Source organism: Rhamphochromis longiceps, linkage group LG4, assembly GCF_057381845.1.
Source record: "Rhamphochromis longiceps isolate RC_006_pf linkage group LG4, R_longiceps_female_GT1.1, whole genome shotgun sequence".
Lineage (NCBI taxonomy): Eukaryota > Metazoa > Chordata > Actinopteri > Cichliformes > Cichlidae > Rhamphochromis > Rhamphochromis longiceps.
The window spans coordinates 3646627-3664852 of record NC_140560.1 but is presented as its reverse complement, the minus strand read 5'-3'; the positions used below and the strand labels follow the sequence as shown (position 1 = coordinate 3664852).

General features: G+C 41.3%; 2 protein-coding genes across 4 annotated transcripts in view; one reads left to right on the top strand and one right to left on the bottom strand.

The window, feature by feature from the left end:
- LOC146670826 (uncharacterized) overlaps positions 1–18226 on the bottom strand; it is a 411199-nt gene that overhangs the window by 121354 nt on the left and 271619 nt on the right. The window lies entirely within an intron of this gene.
- Positions 1–18226, top strand: part of nfixb (nuclear factor I/Xb) — a 142709-nt gene that overhangs the window by 12391 nt on the left and 112092 nt on the right. Inside the window, exons 1-2 of one of the 3 annotated variants that reach the window (XM_085402928.1) lie at positions 1419–1632; positions 7418–7453. The exons of 1 other annotated variant lie outside the window; for it this stretch is intronic. In XM_085402928.1, the coding sequence (XP_085259054.1) occupies positions 1606–1632; positions 7418–7453 (63 nt within the window). In that variant the 5' untranslated portion in view covers positions 1419–1605. Of the gene's footprint in view, positions 1–1418; positions 1633–7417; positions 7454–18226 lie in introns of those variants that run through there. One more of the 3 variants, XM_085402930.1, reaches the window with a different exon arrangement.

Below are 18226 nucleotides of genomic sequence, written 5' to 3'. Positions count from 1 at the left end.
CGACGGCAGAGGAGTGTTTGCGTGCGGAGCATGCAAGTCGGCTCCATAAAGGACGGAGAGAGCAGAGGCTGTAACCTTTTGCACTCGGCTACCAAAGCGAGCTGAAAACAAAGAGATTTCCGCACATGTTGCAGGCAGGTTATGAAGTTAATACACCTGCCCAAAGGGAAACCAAAAGTTGTGTGTGAATGTGTTGTAGGGCGTGTGTGGTTCACATTAGTCATGTATCCTATTCACAGAAAAGGAATGCTGGCATTCTAACCTTGTGCGACGGCGAGGGCGAGAGGTTACAGTTTTGTGGCGTTACATGCGCTCCTGACCACACACTTTCTCCCTCCCCGCCTGCGCCTCTGGCTCGAGTATCTGGCCGCGTGCAGTAATTGGCCACACAGAGCCCAGATCTCTTTGTTTCGCCTGCAGAGGCTTGCAGTATTTAATAAAAAATGCACAAGCAGTAGGCCTCATAAATCTGTGGGACTCTAACGTCAGGCCTAAAATTTCAGCTCCACTTCTTCCACAATGACTTCACTCCCACCCAAATTCCCACTGTACCACACTCGGGACCTGCTCCAAGAAATGTTATTTTATGATTTTTATGTGATATGTGTACCCCTCACTACCGTTCATGTGTGTGTGTGTGTGTTTTTCCTCACACACCCCAGTGAAGTATTTTGATACCGCTCAAAGACTGTGATTATACGTCTGTCTTCGCTGTTTTCTACTTCATAGTGAACGCTACAGTAACTGTTTGGCTTGGACTCACTTCACTGGTTTTTCAAGCTACAGTTGTGGGTTTTTCAGACTGGGTCAACTCTGGTTCAGTAAATAAATAGACTTAACTTAACAGCAGCAATGAGATGACGCATCGATTTGAATGCCTGTAAATGAATTTAAGTGTGCAATCAAATGTAAACTTATGCATGAGAGAATTCCTGTGATCAGGACCTTCAGCAGAATTATGTTAAGAGGTTTTATGCAACTGAATGCATGCTTGGCCATCGCATATTTAAAAAGTCAGTGAAATCAGAGGTGCTCTCACAATATTCCTCAAATTATATACTTTCATCTACTCTGCTGATGCATTTACGTGTTTCCTTCTCAACTGACCGGCTCATCTGCCCTCTGGTAATTATTTGCTCTCAACATGGAATGCACGGGTCAGTAAACGCAGCTCGAAAGCACAGTATTGCGAACCTAAAGACGCGGGGAAGCGTGTGCACAGCGGATTCAGAGTCCCCAAAAGCAAAATTCATGCTGTGGCAAAATCCGAACATTTTACTAAGAAGAACTTCAATCTGCGTGAAAAATAGAAAGAGTGTGTGTGTGTGTGTGGGGGGGGGGGGGGGGGGGGGGGGGGGCTTTCAGTAGGATAGAAGAGGGGAGCGATAAAAGTCCTGCGAAGAGGAGAGCAGAGAGGAGAGGGGAGGGAGACAAAGTTTTTTCCCTGAAAGTTTGTGCAAGCTTTCACTTTCTAGGCGGGGTTACTGTAAGCTGCAGCAGCATGGAGTGAGAGAAACAGGACGGCGAGCGATTGCAATGCAGCACCATACCGAGCTTCCATCCAACTTAAATAAGCTCTCCAAGTCTCCTTCCTAAAAAATAACCATGTACTCCCCGTACTGCCTGACACAGGTAAACTGTCTTCTCTTATTTCATTGTTTGGGTAGCTTACAGTGGGGACGCCGGGGTTTTCTCTTATATATATATATATTTATATATACGTGCATTCAGTGCGGTGCCACTCTGCCTTTCCTCGTGTGTTTCGTGGTTGTGTCGAGCGTCTTTCTTCCACTCAAACTTATCCTCAGCTCTCCCGGCGGCTCGTCTCGCGGCGCGCTCGGTCGCACGAAGCTTTTTCCCGTGCGTTTCCATCGCAAATGGTTTTTTCTTCTTCTTCTTCTTTTTTTGGGAGAGAAAATGGCGCTTCTCCCGAAATGTATTTCTTTTTTTTAAACAAAAAAGAAGGAGGGGAGCCCGTGAGAGGAGGAGATAGCAGAGCGGTGGAATAGACAGGACGTGGAGCGGAGTTTAATTTGACTGCTGTTAAGATTTTTCTGAAGTGGCGAGAAACGCAGGGAGGGTTTTTTTTTTTTGGCCGGTGAGAGGGGTGTGAGCAGGGGCGCACACCGCCGCCTTTAGGGCTGTTTTCATGTGGGACTGAGACCGGGAGAAACGAGAGATTGGAGCCTGAAGTGTGTGTGTGTGTGTGTGTGTGTGTGTGTGTGTGTGTGTGTGTGTGTGTGTGTGTGTGTGTGTGTGTGTGTGTGTTTGAGAGGAATACAGAGAGAGAGTGTGTGTGCGCGCGCGTGTGTGCGCGCGCGCGTAATTATAATTGGTCAGTATACGTCCTGCGTGCGCCTTTAGAAATAGTCTTTCTTTCTTTCTTGCTCTGCTGCTATACCATCTCTTTTTCACTTGAACGCAACACGTGACAGGATCGATTTCAAACGCGTATTTGCACGTGCTTCTTTTTCTTTCTGACCTTGAACGTATAGACAGCTGTGTGTGGCGCTTCCTCGCGTTGCAGGGTGAAATAAAGTCCAGGTAGTGACTTCACTTTTTTAGCACTTTGCTTTTGTTTCGGGTCAGAAATATTGAGGGATGCCGTTTCCTGCATCTGCAAAATGCACACGTCATATTTAATTCGAGCAATTGTCAGTGTTCCTTTGCTGCTATTGTAGACCTGATGAAGCGATCAGTGTGAAGAGATATCTCAGAGCGATGATTAAGTAGCTATTTAAACTTTATTTAAATCTGTGTGTGTGTGTGTGTGTGTGTGTGTGTGTGTGTGTGTGTGTGTGTGTGTGTGTGTGTGTGTGTGTGTGTGTGCGTGAGAGAGAGAGAGAGAGAGCGCTCATCTCTTATATCCGTTCAGTGAAATGATATCAGCATACTACTTTTAGCAGATTGTATTTCATGTACTTTGCCTCCAGTTTATTTGTAATACATGTAACTTTTTTTACTAAGTTGGCTCTTAGTAAAAAAAAAAAATCAGCTTTATTCATATTAATTTAGCTGACACGTCACGTGTGCTAACACGCCAAATCTTTCCCTAAAACTACAGTTTCCAAAGCGGTGCGAGTTCAGCTTCTTGCTTTGCGGCACAGTTGGCTGGAGATAAATGTAACATTTCAGACTGTTCTTGAAGCTTCCCTCTCCATGCAGTTAATCTGTATCTTTTCTAACCTCAGCCATGTTAAACTGTCATCATTTCTCTCACCAGAGCGTATTTCGCAAAGCCAAATAAAATCCAAAGTCTCCGTTCTGACATGGCATTCTTCAAGTTTTCATTTCAACATCAAGAAGGTTTTTTGTTTGTTTGTTTTTTATTATTATTATATATTATTGTTGTTATTGCAGGTATTTCCTTCACTGACCTCCCCCGTGTTAAACAGTTGCTGGATGTCTTACTCCTATAAAGACAAACTTGTTTATCCCTCATTGGTTTCGGCTGACAGTGGACTGCCAGGGCTGCTGTTTTATGTGTAATTCATTCCTGATTTTTACAGTGGTTTTATTAAAAAGAAAGAAAGAAAGAAAGTGTTTTCCTCACATTGTATGAGACTCTGCTACCAGACGGGCCGAGAGGGATGTTTCTGGGTTCGTCCCACGCGGGCACAAGTCATGTCTGGTTTCCATTTAAAAACATTAGTCTCCCCGATCATGATGCCCGTAGAGCCCAGAGAGTTTATTATTTTCCCATTTAATTCTTCGTTTTATTGAAGAAGCTATTAAAGGCTACTTAGGGTGCTGACTTCAGGACTTGGATGGTGAAGCTGTATTAGTACTGAATAAATTATATATATATATATATATATATATATATATATATATATATATATATATATATATATATATATATATATATATATATATATATATATATATATATATATATATATATATATTATGGAATGCCCTTTAGGAAAATATTATATATATATATATATATATATATTCCAACCAAAGTCTGAATATATAGAATGAAACTTGAATATATAGAATGAAACTTGAATATATAGAATGATCTTCTGAATATATAGAATGAAACTTGAATATATAGAATGATCTTTTGAATATATAGAATGAAACTTGAATATATAGAATGAAACTTGAATATATAGAATGAAACTTGAATATATAGAATGAAACTTGAATATATAGAATGATCTTTTGAATATATAGAATGAAACTTGAATATATAGAATGAAACTTGAATATATAGAATGATCTTCTGAATATATAGAATGAAACTTGAATATATAGAATGATCTTTTGAATATATAGAATGAAACTTGAATATATAGAATGAAACTTGAATATATAGAATGAAACTTGAATATATAGAATGAAACTTGAATATATAGAATGATCTTCTGAATATATAGAATGAAACTTGAATATATAGAATGAAACTTGAATATATAGAATGAAACTTGAATATATAGAATGAAACTTGAATATATAGAATGATCTTCTGAATATATAGAATGAAACTTGAATATATAGAATGAAACTTGAATATATAGAATGAAACTTGAATATATAGAATGAAGCTTGAATATATAGAATGAAACTTGAATATATAGAATGATCTTTTGAATATATAGAATGAAGCTTGAATATATAGAATGAAACTTGAATATATAGAATGTATGAACCTCTTTTTTAGAGATGATGTGTTTCTGAATTCTCTGCCTTTACAAAATGGCATCAGCTGAACTATTTCAGTACTTTTTAGAGCTTGACAACTGTTTTGCGACAGCTGTTCAAATTGCAAATTTCCATAGTCCACTAGTTGTATCCTGTGGTTGTACAGTGTTCCAACATTTACTGACAACATTTGAGATATGGCCATCCAACTAAACCCCAAGTCTCGCATGTCAGTCAGCTGAGTAGCTGGTATGTTGTACCTAAAAGAGTTAGAAACAAAAGAAGAAATATGTTAACTTCTTTCTTATTTCTTGCATTCATTATCTTGTTTGCCATCTCTTGACTCTTTCAAGTGCCATACACATTATGAATGAATTTGTTTCCATTTTTATCACTTACCTTGACCTTCCTCTTTGAGATGTAGAATGATATAATGAGCCCATAACATGTGCTTCAGCTTCTGCTCGAAGTGTTAGCTCAGTTGACATCTCCATCAGTGATTGATAAATTCCCTCAAGAAGTGTGCATAATCTTCTCCCAGAAACATTTTGTTGAACATTATTCATGAGCACTAGAAATGTTGCAATAATGAAAACGTGTTCTTCAAGGTGACGTAGTATAAATTCAAATTATTTCTACCATTTGCAGTTTGAACAGCTGTCGCAAAACAGTTGTCAAGCTCTAAAAAGTACTGAAATAGTTCAGCTGATGCCATTTTGTAAAGGCAGAGAATTCAGAAACACATCATCTCTAAAAATGAGGTTCATACATTCTATATATTCAAGTTTCATTCTATATATTCAAGTTTCATTCTATATTTTCAAAAGATCATTCTATATATTCAAGTTTCATTCTATATATTCAAGTTTCATTCTATATATTCAAAAGATCATTCTATATATTCAGACTTTGGTTGGAATATATATATAATATTTTCCTAAAGGGCATTCCATAATATATATATATATATATATATATATATATATATATATATATATATATATATATATATATATATATATATATATATATATATATACACTCTTTTAACTCTGCAGATGACTTTATCTGCAACATAAAAAATATTGCACAGTCACAGATAATCCCTAAACAAAAGAAGCTTTTATTTACCAACATAAATTTCCCCCTAATTCAAACTAAGTGGCAGCAGAAGCTCATACAGGCTAATGTAGCACACATGGTGCACATGATGGGAACTTACAGTATGTCTTTGACTGGGCATGAAAAGGGATAGAAGCTCATGTTGTATTTCTTGTCATTTTTTAATAATTAGTAGCCTTATGTGTGCGCAAAAACAACTTCCGTCTCCGTGCAAACAACCTCCTCTCTTTTCACACACACACACACACACACACACACACACACACACACACACACACACACACGCGCGCGCGCGCTTTCTCTCTCTCTCTCTCTCTCTCTCTCTCTCTCTCACACACACACACACACACACGCACTTTCTCTCTCTCCCTCTCTCTCTCTCCCTCTCTCTCCCTCTCTCTGTCTCTCTCTCTCTCACACACACACACACACACACACACACACGCACTTTCTCTCTCTCCCTCTCTCTCCCTCTCTCTCTCTCCCTCTCTCTCTCTCTCTCTCCCTCTCTCTCTCTCTCTCTCTCACACACACACACACACACACACACGCACTTTCTCTCTCTCCCTCTCTCTCCCTCTCTCTGTCTCTCTCTCTCTCACACACACACACACACACACACACACACGCACTTTCTCTCTCTCCCTCTCTCTCTCTCCCTCTCTCTCCCTCTCTCTGTCTCTCTCTCTCTCTCACACACACACACACACACACACACACACACACACACACACACACACACACACACACGCACTTTCTCTCTCTCCCTCTCTCTCTCTCCCTCTCTCTCCCTCTCTCTGTCTCTCTCTCTCTCTCTCACACACACACACACACACACACACACACACACACACACACACACACACACACACACACACACACACATTCACATTCCCTTGCAGTTCCGTCTGCAGACAGAAAGGCACATTTTGTTTATTTAATTGCTGTTAATAATTAAGAAATCGAGCTTGGACCTCGGATATGGCAACACATGTAAACAATCGAATGAATTATTAACTGTGTGCTGGGATGTGACGGAGACTGCGTGATGGAGGCAGATTACCGAGAGAGCCCCGAGAGGAGAGGAGTGTTTGCTGCGTGACTCCCACTGCGTTTCAGGATGTACTTTCAATGCATATTTATTTATATTTTAATCTTCCATTAGTAAGAATTGGGTTACGGTTCTTTTTGCATTGCCTCTTCCATTGCATTTCTTTTTTTAAAGGATTTTGGAAACTATACTTGGGAGTGCTGCTCAGATTATGCGTCGACATAATCGTGTTGTTGCTAATCGTTTTGGGGTTTTTTTTTTTACATAATGCATTTTCACTTTTTTACCCCTCCTTCTCTCGCTCTTGCTTTCCCCCAAAGTTTTAAGTTCCCAGAAGGCCACCGTGACGCAGCACAAATCTTAAAAAGCCAAACATTTTGGGGAGGAGGGGATGGGGGTGATATTCAATGCTTTTCTTAATGTGTTCAAATCATTTATGCAGCTCGTAATGTTGTCATCTCAGACTGTTTTCACTGGTGCGACGTTTTAACTTATTCCTTCCCTCTGCCCTCCCCTCCCTCCCCCACCCTCTGCACGCCTGGACGCTGACCCCTGCTCTCCTCGCCTCTTAACACCCTCTCAACACTAAAGTATTACCCTACTCACCTTCTAAACAATGCCTTAGTGGTAAGTCCTGTTTAGTCCCTTTTTTATTCAGCATTAGGTGTATGTGTCTTCTCTTTCTTTTTTCCTTTCCTTTTTTTTAATCTTGGAAAAAGAAACAAAACAAAAAGCACTTTTTTTTTTATCCTTCTCCTCCTCCTCACGTAGGGCCTCTCACTCTGACCTGTAGCTGGATTTATTGCAGGAGCGCGCTGACATTGTTTAGCACACACTTAGCAAGAAATATTTTTCACATTATATGCTTTTATTTTGTTAGTGTTTTTATTTATATATATTTGTAGTTAAAGAAAAACAGCGGGTAATGATCAAAAACTGACCGCAGGTCCAACACTATGAATAAATGACTGCGGCGGTAAAACCAGATTATAAATCGGCGCTACTTTCCAAATAATACTTGTAACAATCCGCGAGGAAAGGTCGTTTTCCGTGACTTTAAAGAACTTTATTTTCCTGCGGATCTATTTTCTTAGTAGCCATAAGTCGCCTCTGCTCTGAGATCCACGATGTCAGGCTCCGTGACTTATCAGTTTGTCCGCCACAGTTTCCCCTATCAGATATTTCTCCAAGAGGATGTATTATATTTTTCTTACGTGACCGCCAATCGGTATCTCGCGTTATCAGAAAGACGCGTTTTCAGTGACAACAGAGTATTTCTTGGGGGGTGGGAGGGACATGAGCTTGTTTATTTTATGTGAACATCTGATAAACAAATGTAATCAATATCTGGACTTTAATGCATTAACTTTAAGTTTACACAAATTTGGTGACCCCCACCCCCCTCTCCTACCCCCACCCACTTCATCCACTCCCTACACATCCAGGCTGTCTCTCTGTCTCTTCCCATGGTCTGGAAAATGAGTTGGAACAGCTGTTCAGAGGATTAAAATCCGATGGAAGGGTGGTCTGAATAAACAGAAAAATGTTGGATTTTTCAGAAACCTAATGAACAGCGTGTAACCAAGCGTCCACGCGGGACATCCGATTGTTCACCTGAAAGTTTTGGTTAACACCAATCTGAATGTCTTTACACCAGTTAGGCCCGTGAGTTGGCACCACTGGGTGCCCTTTTCCAGCCAGACTGTATTGCTCCCATCCTTTAAAAGTCAGTTAAGGATTGGTCTTAAATTACTCAGGTGGGCATATTTAAATCATGTTATTGTCATGTGATCAGGTTCAGTTTCACAACAGCTTAATTGCTTTGATTCTATACACACACACACACACACACACACACACACACACACACACACACACACACACACACACACACACACCCACCCCTAGTGTAATCCAGTAAAGCTATAGAGGAAGAAGAAGAAGTGTGGAAAAGAGACACAGCAGCCAGTAAAGCACTCTGCTTCTGGCCACCAGTCAGAAAAAATGAACTCATAGCTCGTTTGATTGACAGGTAGGGCTGATCTACTGTGCTCTCTCGTCTCCTGGTTGTGTGCGCACATGTGTAACTGGAGTGCTGGACTGGCTGTGCTGGTTGTTTTGTGCTGTACAGGCAAAGCTGGACCCTTTCCCCCTCTTCATGGGATACCAGGAGGTCATAATGTCAGACTGCCTGGGACACTGTGTTCCATTTATAACACACAGTCAGTTACAGGCCCATCCGCCTCAAAACCCACAACCGCTAAAAGGCTAAATATCACACACACACACACACACACACACACACACACACACACACACACACACACACACACACACACACACACACACACACACACAAATATCACCTCAGGCCTCAAACAAGCAGGTCACTCTGATAAGACATTGTAAAACTCCAAATGAGGGCTTTTTAGCGTGACATGGAATATTTGCATTGAAAGCGCATGACTTAGAGGTTTATGAAGGTTTCTGTGATTATTGTCAGTCAGAAATGTGACTGAGGGCCACCGTGCGTCAGCATGCAGACATTTACTGTCGTTTTTTTGGGTTTTTTTGCAAAGAAAATCAGAGCTCTCTGTGGTGGCAGAGACAAAGACAAGATGAGTCGGGTGCATTTTTGGCAGCAGGGAATATAGATTTGAATTAAGTAGCATGTAGTTTTTATCTCGAGCTGCATGCAGAGAGAGGCAGAACCAACTGCGTCTCATTCAATATCAGCACAGCTGTCCCAGCATCCGTGGAGAATGGATTCCTACTGCTATTGCCATGGGAGGCTCCAGCCAAGAAGAATGGGAGGATATCCAGTGTGTGCGCTTGTGTTTTAAAAGGAAGGCGAGGAGTGAGAGGGGCGAGGAATATGCTGGTGTGTCTGTGTGCACACATGTCTGTATGCGTGTGTATGTTTGCGTGATTTTTGCATGTGTGTGTCATGTTGTCTCCACCCGCCTCACTTTTCCTTCGCTCATGTCACCTCTGGCATGGATTAGTCTCTGGCACAACCCTGGCAGTGCCGGCGGCCCCAGTGCGGTTCTGTGGTCGCCGATATGTTGTGCCGTTGCCATGGCTACTGAACACACACACACACGGGTGCTAAATTACATAATTGAGCTAGAATATACAGAGGAACACAAAATACTTAGTGTACAATGTGAGCAGAGAAAAGGGAAAAGGGAAAACCACCGAGACAAAGTGTTCCTTTACCAGAATATGAACCGAGAGCTCAAAGCTGACATGCATTGGTGAATATCTAAGAGCTTTGTCATAGCTTAACACATCGGTACAGCGTGTTCTTTCCCTTGATTTTGAGTCATAAATCTACATAAGAGTGCTGCCATTATGCGGATGTTTGGAACAACAGGCAGTTGAGGGAAAGGTGTTTGTGGTGGCACACACGTGCATGTGTGTGCGCACGCGTGTGTGTGTGTGTCTGTAAAAGCCAAAAATGTCTGTTTGATAGGGGTGTGGCAGGTTAAGTTTACACAAATGCATCATTCACATAATTCCTCAAGTTCATCTCATTGTCCTCGTCCTGAGCTGTAGATTGGCCCAACTGGATCGTCGGTGCGCTACGAATTTAAAATCTTTGAATTGGAAAAGTAGCAAACACCAAATATCCCCCAACCAGGATTATCAGTAACCCTTACTCCATTGAGTTGCATATTAACCCAGAATTAGCATCCATTCGAGCTGCGGTGTTGTACACTTAATAATAATGGATTGGATTTTATATAGCGCTTTTCAAGGCACCCAAAGCGCTTTACAATACCACTATTCATTCACTCTCACATTCATACACTGGTGGAGGCAGCTACAGTTGTAGCCACAGCTGCCCTGGGGCAGACTGACAGAAGCGAGGCTGCCATATCGCGCCATCGGCCCCTCTGGCCAACACCAGTAGGCAAGTAGGGTAAAGTGTCTTGCCCAAGGACACAACGACCAGGACAGAGAGCCCAGGGATCGAACCAGCGACAGATGCGATTCCCAACCCCCTGAGCCACGGTCGCCCCCACTTAGGGATGCATATTGTGCCAAAAGTAGAACATGTTGCTTGTGATGATAGATGGCTGTCTCTACCTGTTTCAGTCATTGGTAGAATCAATATTTCAAAGATGAATGTGGTACCTTAGTTTAGGTTTTGAAACATCCTTGCCACCTTTGACAGATTTGTCAGTAAAAGAAATAATAATAATAATGGATTGGATTTATATAGCGCTTTTCAAGGCACCCAAAGCGCTTTACAATACCACTATTCATTCACTCTCACATTCATACACTGGTGGAGGCAGCTACGGTTGTAGCCACAGCTGCCCTGGGACAGACTGACAGAAGCGAGGCTGCCATAACGCGCCATTGGCCCCTCTGGCCAATACCAGTACCAGTAGGCGGTAGGGTAAAGTGTCTTGCCCAAGGACACAACGACCAGGACAGAAAGCCCGGGGATCGAACCGGCGACCTTCCGGTTACAGATGTGCTTCCCAACCCAGCCACGGTCGGTGGTCTCTATTTAAAAAAAAGCTTATTTTTTGTCTTATTAGACTGATCCATTATGGGGGGAGGGCAAAAAAATTGCAAAAACAGAGTGCTAATTAAATTGTCAAGCATTTGATTAAAATTTTACTTGATGTGAGGAAAATATTCAGCAGAGCCAACCTCTTTATTCCAATAAAACCCAATATGCAGCGCAACTGTGTTTTGGCCTCAGGACGAGCAGATGTTCAAACCTTGGACCTCTAACGGCTTGAAAAGGTTCAAGATCTGAACTCTCATGAAGAACTGAGGCATAATTTTAATTTGCATAGCAGCTTTAGTGTATTTATTGGTTGCTATCGCTCAGCTGTTAATTCATAATTGCATATCAGTTTGACAACATGTTTATGTCGAAGCAACAAAAGAAGTCCAGTAGACAAAACTGTCACTGCTATAAAAGGTTTTAGTCAATAAAGTCGTGATGCAGATTGTGAAATGAAAAATGTTGTACATTTCTCAGTGTTTAGTTAGTTTTGTCTCGTGTTTAGAGCCACCGACGGCCGACTCAGAAACGTTTCTAAGCGTGCTTTGTTCTTGTGTTGAGTAAATTTGAACGACTGCCAGTATCAACACACGGCGCGAACGTTGACAGTAATTCATTCTCTGCTCTTTCTTTTTAATCAACAGCATTTCCGTGAAAAGACAAGCCGAGTGATATTGAAGTTCTTTTGTGCCCCACAAAATAGAAACTAAAGGCCAAAACCCGCGAGTGGGGTGAAACAGCCGCTGCATCAGTCTGTCACAAGTCAACAGGAATAGATAGAGATTTGTTTTGCGGATCATTGACAGCCCACTCAAGGTCACTTCAGTGTGGGCAATCTGGGCATGTTGTTTGGCCTGTCCTGCCTGTCTGTCTGACCTACATCTCACTGCTCTGGCTAAATATATACAGTAGACCCCTCATTACAAAGCTTCCAGATTAATCTGGATGAAATCTGAGCACCGTTCTCCCCCGCCGTGTCTGACTGCAGTCTCTCTTCACAGACTTCCACAGGCTGACTTTCTATCTCACCCAGTCTCTCAGACACTAATATTCAAAAACTAAAGAAATAAATGAAGCTGGCAGATGAAGTCTTTCATACAAATGTGGCACACACTTATGCGTTATCATCTTGTAAATAAGATAAAAGCCACAAAGGCTTCTGCTTGTTCAGAAACAAACGTCTACACGTACAGTACAGCATTTCTGCAAATTCAGTCCTAATGTTGGCTATATACGCTATGTTTTGCTGGGCTTCAAGCCTGAAGCACCTGCACATACTTAATTCCACAAGACACAGGTGTGCATTCTTTCAGAAAAAAATCACACCCATCACGACTCTGTTGTTGCAATAGACCGTTTACTGTATTTAATTAACCACAGTATTTAAAAGTAGTCACACAGTCCTGTGAAATGAACTCCAGTACCCTTTTAGTGACAGCTCCCCCCGGCCTAGACATGTTTATTTAGAAACGCATTTAATACTGCTGATTTTATAAAAGGGGATGTTACTGCTTTAATTTTGATAAAGAAGCAAAATATCAGTCATAATCCATCTTTTTTGGCTAATTTATCCAGTTTATTTTTGGCTAGCTATACGCTTTAGCTAACAAGTCCAGTCATTTTTCTAATGGTTTTAGCTAATTGTTGTTTACTGCTACTAAATAAAATATCAAAGAGTTTTGGTCTGGAGAATCGAGCATTGAAAAGACTTTATTAACATTAACATATGAAATATTAAAAACCCGTATTCAGATGTCACTCAGTTACCAGTTGCTTTAAGCTAACAGTTTTAGCTCCTTTAGCAACAATGTTCAGTTAACTGAACTGTCTGTCGCTACACCTGAATATTTACCCATTACAATTGCTATTTTTTTCATCTTAAGCTATTTAAAAATATTTGTAAATAATTTTTAGTTTTCTGTTTCAACCCTCTACACATTATTTTAGCTAAAGGTTAAGTTTTCATTATGTTTAACTAATTGTTTAAAATTCTCTCTCACACCCATTGCTCTTATGCATTGTCAAGAGTCACACATAGTCACAGCTAACTCAGTAAATTGATATAAACAGCATTTCTATTGCTTCAAATTAATTGAGCGTTTCTAAATTCTTTCCACGTACCTTCTGGCAATAGCAGAAACACCCCCTGGGGCACTCTACCATATATATGGGAAGGCACCAAAACACATTTTTCGCTGTTAATCTTCAGTGCGTGTGTGTGTGTGTGTTCTACCCATCCTTGTATCACTAGGCTAAAGAGACATCTCTGCACACCTGGTAGAGCCTGGAGAGGTAATAATAATTTGGATAATTTGGATACAAAGACTTCATCAGGCCACAGTTAATTAGGAAGCGGTGGCGGTGTCTGGGATGGAATGACATCACGTGGTTATGATGTCATGGCATTAATCATCTTTTCACCACTTCTTTAGTTCCCCTTTGAGTAGAGGAGGGATAATGGGGCGCTGATTGGCTCGTTGATTTTACCTCATATTTCCCGAGGCTTTCTTTTACAATCACACCGCATTACCTCATGCTGTAGGGAGGGAAGTGATCGAGGGCTGGCTATGCTGATCCATAGACCATGCAGGAGTGTAACTCCTTAGACTGCGAGCCCAACACTGATTATGTCCCGGGCTTTAACGTTACATCAACATTTCAGATGTACTTTTTTCTCTTCCAGGAACATGGCTTAAAGATTGTGACTGGGCTTACAAGGCATTTATTGGGTTAATGTTGGAGGGAAAATCTTTTCCTGTCTTGGGGGTGGGTGGAGGAACGTTGACGCTGGGAGGCTTATGAACCCGCAAGTCAAACAGTAATGAAAACAGTTGTGACCTGATTTCAAGAGGCGGGGAAAAGACAGTGTAGAAGGGGGAATGAGCATTTTAAGATATAGACAAAAAGCTGCAGAAAATATCTGGGGCTACTTTCTTTCTTTCTTTTCCTTTTCTTGCTTTCTTTCTTACTCACTCGCTCCCCTTCGTGTCTTCCTGCTACCTTCCCTCTCTTTTTGTCTGTGTATCTAATTCGGCCACCCCGTCCAGCAAGGAATAGCTGTCACCCTGGGGAACAAAGCGCTAGAACTTGCTCTTCAGAGCAGGAAGTTGGCTTGGGGCCAAGGGTGGAAAATCTATACCCGGTTGCATAATATAACATATCTTTACCTCAGATGAACTCTGAGGAGGCCTGGCAGCTGTGAGCAAACAGAGCTGGAGGGCGGGAGTTTGTGTGTTATTAACTGACTCTGTTTGTGTGGAAGTGTCTGTGTATGTGTCGGGTATGAGTGCACGCTCTATGCTTCTTGTAACTTGCGTTTGCTGGCCGGCGCTGCAGGCCCAAGGCTGTTTCAGACCCCCTTGACAGTGGAGTCGAGTACAGTAGAGTCAAATAGAGCCTTGTTGAAATAAGTGAGGAGTAGAGTAAAGTTGAGTAGAGGAGTCCGAGGCCAAGGAGGGCTCAGGGTTAGATTCAAACACAACTCTGCGGCTTCTACTTTTGGCTCAGGGAGCCAGTAACTACCATCCCTACTCCAGCTGCAGCATACTCTGGGAGGGAATTCAGATATAAACTTTCTGCTCTGTTTAGGCTCAGAGAAATAGCTTCAGGATTAGTGTGTGTTACATGGAAAGTTGTATATTTGACTGGAAAATTCAGTGCAGGATGCGGATTTCATGTCACTGCTAAAATATAAAACACAGATGGGCCAGATTTAACTTTACTCTGCGAGTTCACGGACGTTCCCCGCTCGTCTAACTCTCATCATGACAGCTTGTGAATTCGCTTCCATGGTGCATTCATCCCACTGCCTTCCCTTTATTAAGACGTCACTCTGGTCTAGGTATTATCTCTAAAGGAGGCGTTTGGAGAAACAGTAGCGTGTGTGGAGGGGACAAGGAGCGAAATGTCCTGATAGCATTGGGCTGTCTAACGTGTCAAGCTTCTGTCAGTCCCTCTGCAAAGCCCAGTGAAACTTAAAGCCGGCCTCATTACAGTCATCATCTGGAATAAAGTGCAATCATCACCGCCACCTGTGGAAAGCTGCGGTGGAGAAAAGACTCTCACAGGCCTTATAGGCCAGTCTGCTGGACTCGTGTATCAGTTCACAAACACATTTTATATCATTGGTGTGATTTTTCCCCCCACTTCCATCTGCACACCTGAACACAAATATATCAAGCCAGAGTTAGGTCTCATATGGGGACCACAAATTGACTGTGGAGATTTATGATGAAAGTGAATAGGGATGGTGTGGGCGGGGATGCAGAGGTGCATATTATGGCGCCTTTTTTTTTCTTCTGTCTTGGAAGAGCTGATGGTCTTGAGAATAGTATAGAGGAGTACAACAACAGCAGAGCTATTTTCATTTTAGGAAGATTATAGAAAGAAATTCAGCACAAAGAGAAAAGAGGGGGAAACGGGCGCGAATGAAAGAGGCCAAAGTCTGTGTATTGTAAATACAGTAGACTGGGGAGCATTCCATATCCTTTTATTTTTTTTCTACCAGCATGATTTGTTTGATTTACTCTCTATCAATCAGCGGAGGATGTATTTAAACAGACTTGAAGTATATTTGAGAAAGCCTCTTTATAGCTGTGGCTGTTTGTATTCTCCTTTTACTTTCCTTGGAAGCAGACCGTGATTAAAACAGACGATACAGGCGTATTGTGTTTCCTAGGGGATTGGAAGGAATGCAAATGCATCATAACCATATTATACTAGTTAGGAGTGCTTTGTGTTGCCAAGCCTCTGGATACAGGAGAGAGTAGACACAGTTACTCTAAAGAGTCCCGAATGCCACAAGTGCAACAACAGGAGAGGATATTTGACACTGCTGGACCATATTTGACATTTCATCGTATACACACGGCGCTAAAAGCCTGCGCCGCATAAAAATACAAAACTTAACGCAGGAAGCCCCCCCCAAAAAAAGTTCTGCTGTGTATATATGTGCGTGGAGCGCCGCAGAATCCATTTGGCATTTTTGTTGTGAGGGAAGCATGCTGCTGGTGGGACTTTGGCCTGCACAATCCCTTCTCTGTTAAAACAATGCGGCAGTTGTCCTCACTAACCTAATTACTCTCTCCAGGGGGAGAAAGGCAACAGCACCAAATCCCATAGTTAGGAGCTCTGATCTGGGCCCTGCTGTAAGAAAAGGCCTCATTCATTTCCCTCCCTCCATCAGCCACACATGCACAGGCTCACACAAACACTTTCTATTTTTCACGGCGATTGGATTCAGCCTGAAAGAAGCTAATGGTTCGCTAATACGCCCCGATATTTCTTTTGATATGTGTATTTTTTGTGTCGTTGTAACAGCTAATTACATCATTCTGATAATAAAGAATTTGCATGTAACATTCATGTCATGATATGAGCTTTGTGTTAGCCCTGCGAGGTGTAAGGTGACCCTAACCATATCAGAACATGTTTTTTCTCTTAATTTGTTCCCATGAGTGTTGGGAATCAAAGAAAAAATAATAATAATTGTAACTGACTTGCATAAAAAATTACATTTTGATATTTTTTTGTTTTTGCTATTCTCTAAAACAGGGTTAGGGCCATCGCTGACCATCCTAACCTAGCCAATGAAAAATGCATTAGCAGGAAATGTTGTTTATATATTAATGATGTAGCTTTGACCCAATGTCAAACAGGAGAAGTCCAGTGGTTTACTTTGAAATGCTCTCAGTTATAGAAATGACTAATACCAGCTAAGATCCCAACACATAACCATATAAGACAGTAATATGAAAAAGAAAATCCCACAAACACAAAGTCAAACCGTGTTTTTATATCAGTGCTGATTTTTCTTTTCATGCTAAAATCCAGAAAGCTACTTTTGCACGATACAATCAGAAGTGTGAAGGATGCACCTTTATACCATGTAACATGTTGACATTTAAAACAGTTTGCAGATATACCTTATACACCCAAACACAAGTTGTCAGTTCATTAGACACTTGATATATATTGAGGACTATATATCTAAAAGAAATAGCTGAGATATCACCTTTTTAATGTTTATTAATGTAGAGGTTTTTCTACGGCCCATATTTATATTATTCCAGCTGTGTAATACCACAATATCATATGTAGTATCTGTATATAAACTGTCCCTCACAGCTTTGTTTAGGTTATTACACCCTTGCCAAACACAGAAAGAAGCTTAGCTTCATTATATTGATGGTGCGTTCATCGGTGTTTGTTGTCAGAGTCATTTGTGGGAAGTAACCTTAAATATTGGCACAAACCTCACTTTTCTTGTTCCACATCTATCCTTTGTTTTGTCTTTCTCACCCTCCCTAATCGCTCGTCTTTCATCACTGCATTGGCACCACATTAGGCTTCTTTAAAACTTTATTACAGCAGCTTCAGACGAGGAAGTCCGCATAGCAAGAAGGAAAATGGGCATTTGTGTTGGTGTGTGTGTGTAGTGGCATTCGCTAAGAAAAGGAAAGGGTGTTAAAACCTTAATTCTCCCTCAACCAACCTGTTTGGGTTTTGTTTATTTGTCGCTTCTCTCTCAGGAAGATTAGAAAAGCCATTGTGTTGAGGCTTGGGAAATAAGGCTTCTAAGTTTATATTTGGAGATTGTTGCGGTGCTGCGTTGTTGGTTTAGACTGTTGGGGTTTAGACGTCTTTGTTTGTTTATATGGAAAAAGGAAAATTTTTACTGAGATCGAGATTTCTCTTGCAGGGGAGACCTGCACACTTACAAAAGCATCACGAAAAATGTAGACTATTGACCAGCATATATTTGCATTTTTTAATTCAATGGTTTTATTTACTGTATGACTGTGTCTTTGGAGCATGCTTAGAATAACAAGCTCAACAGACCGCATGTCCTGGTATTCTCAGGGCGTATAAGG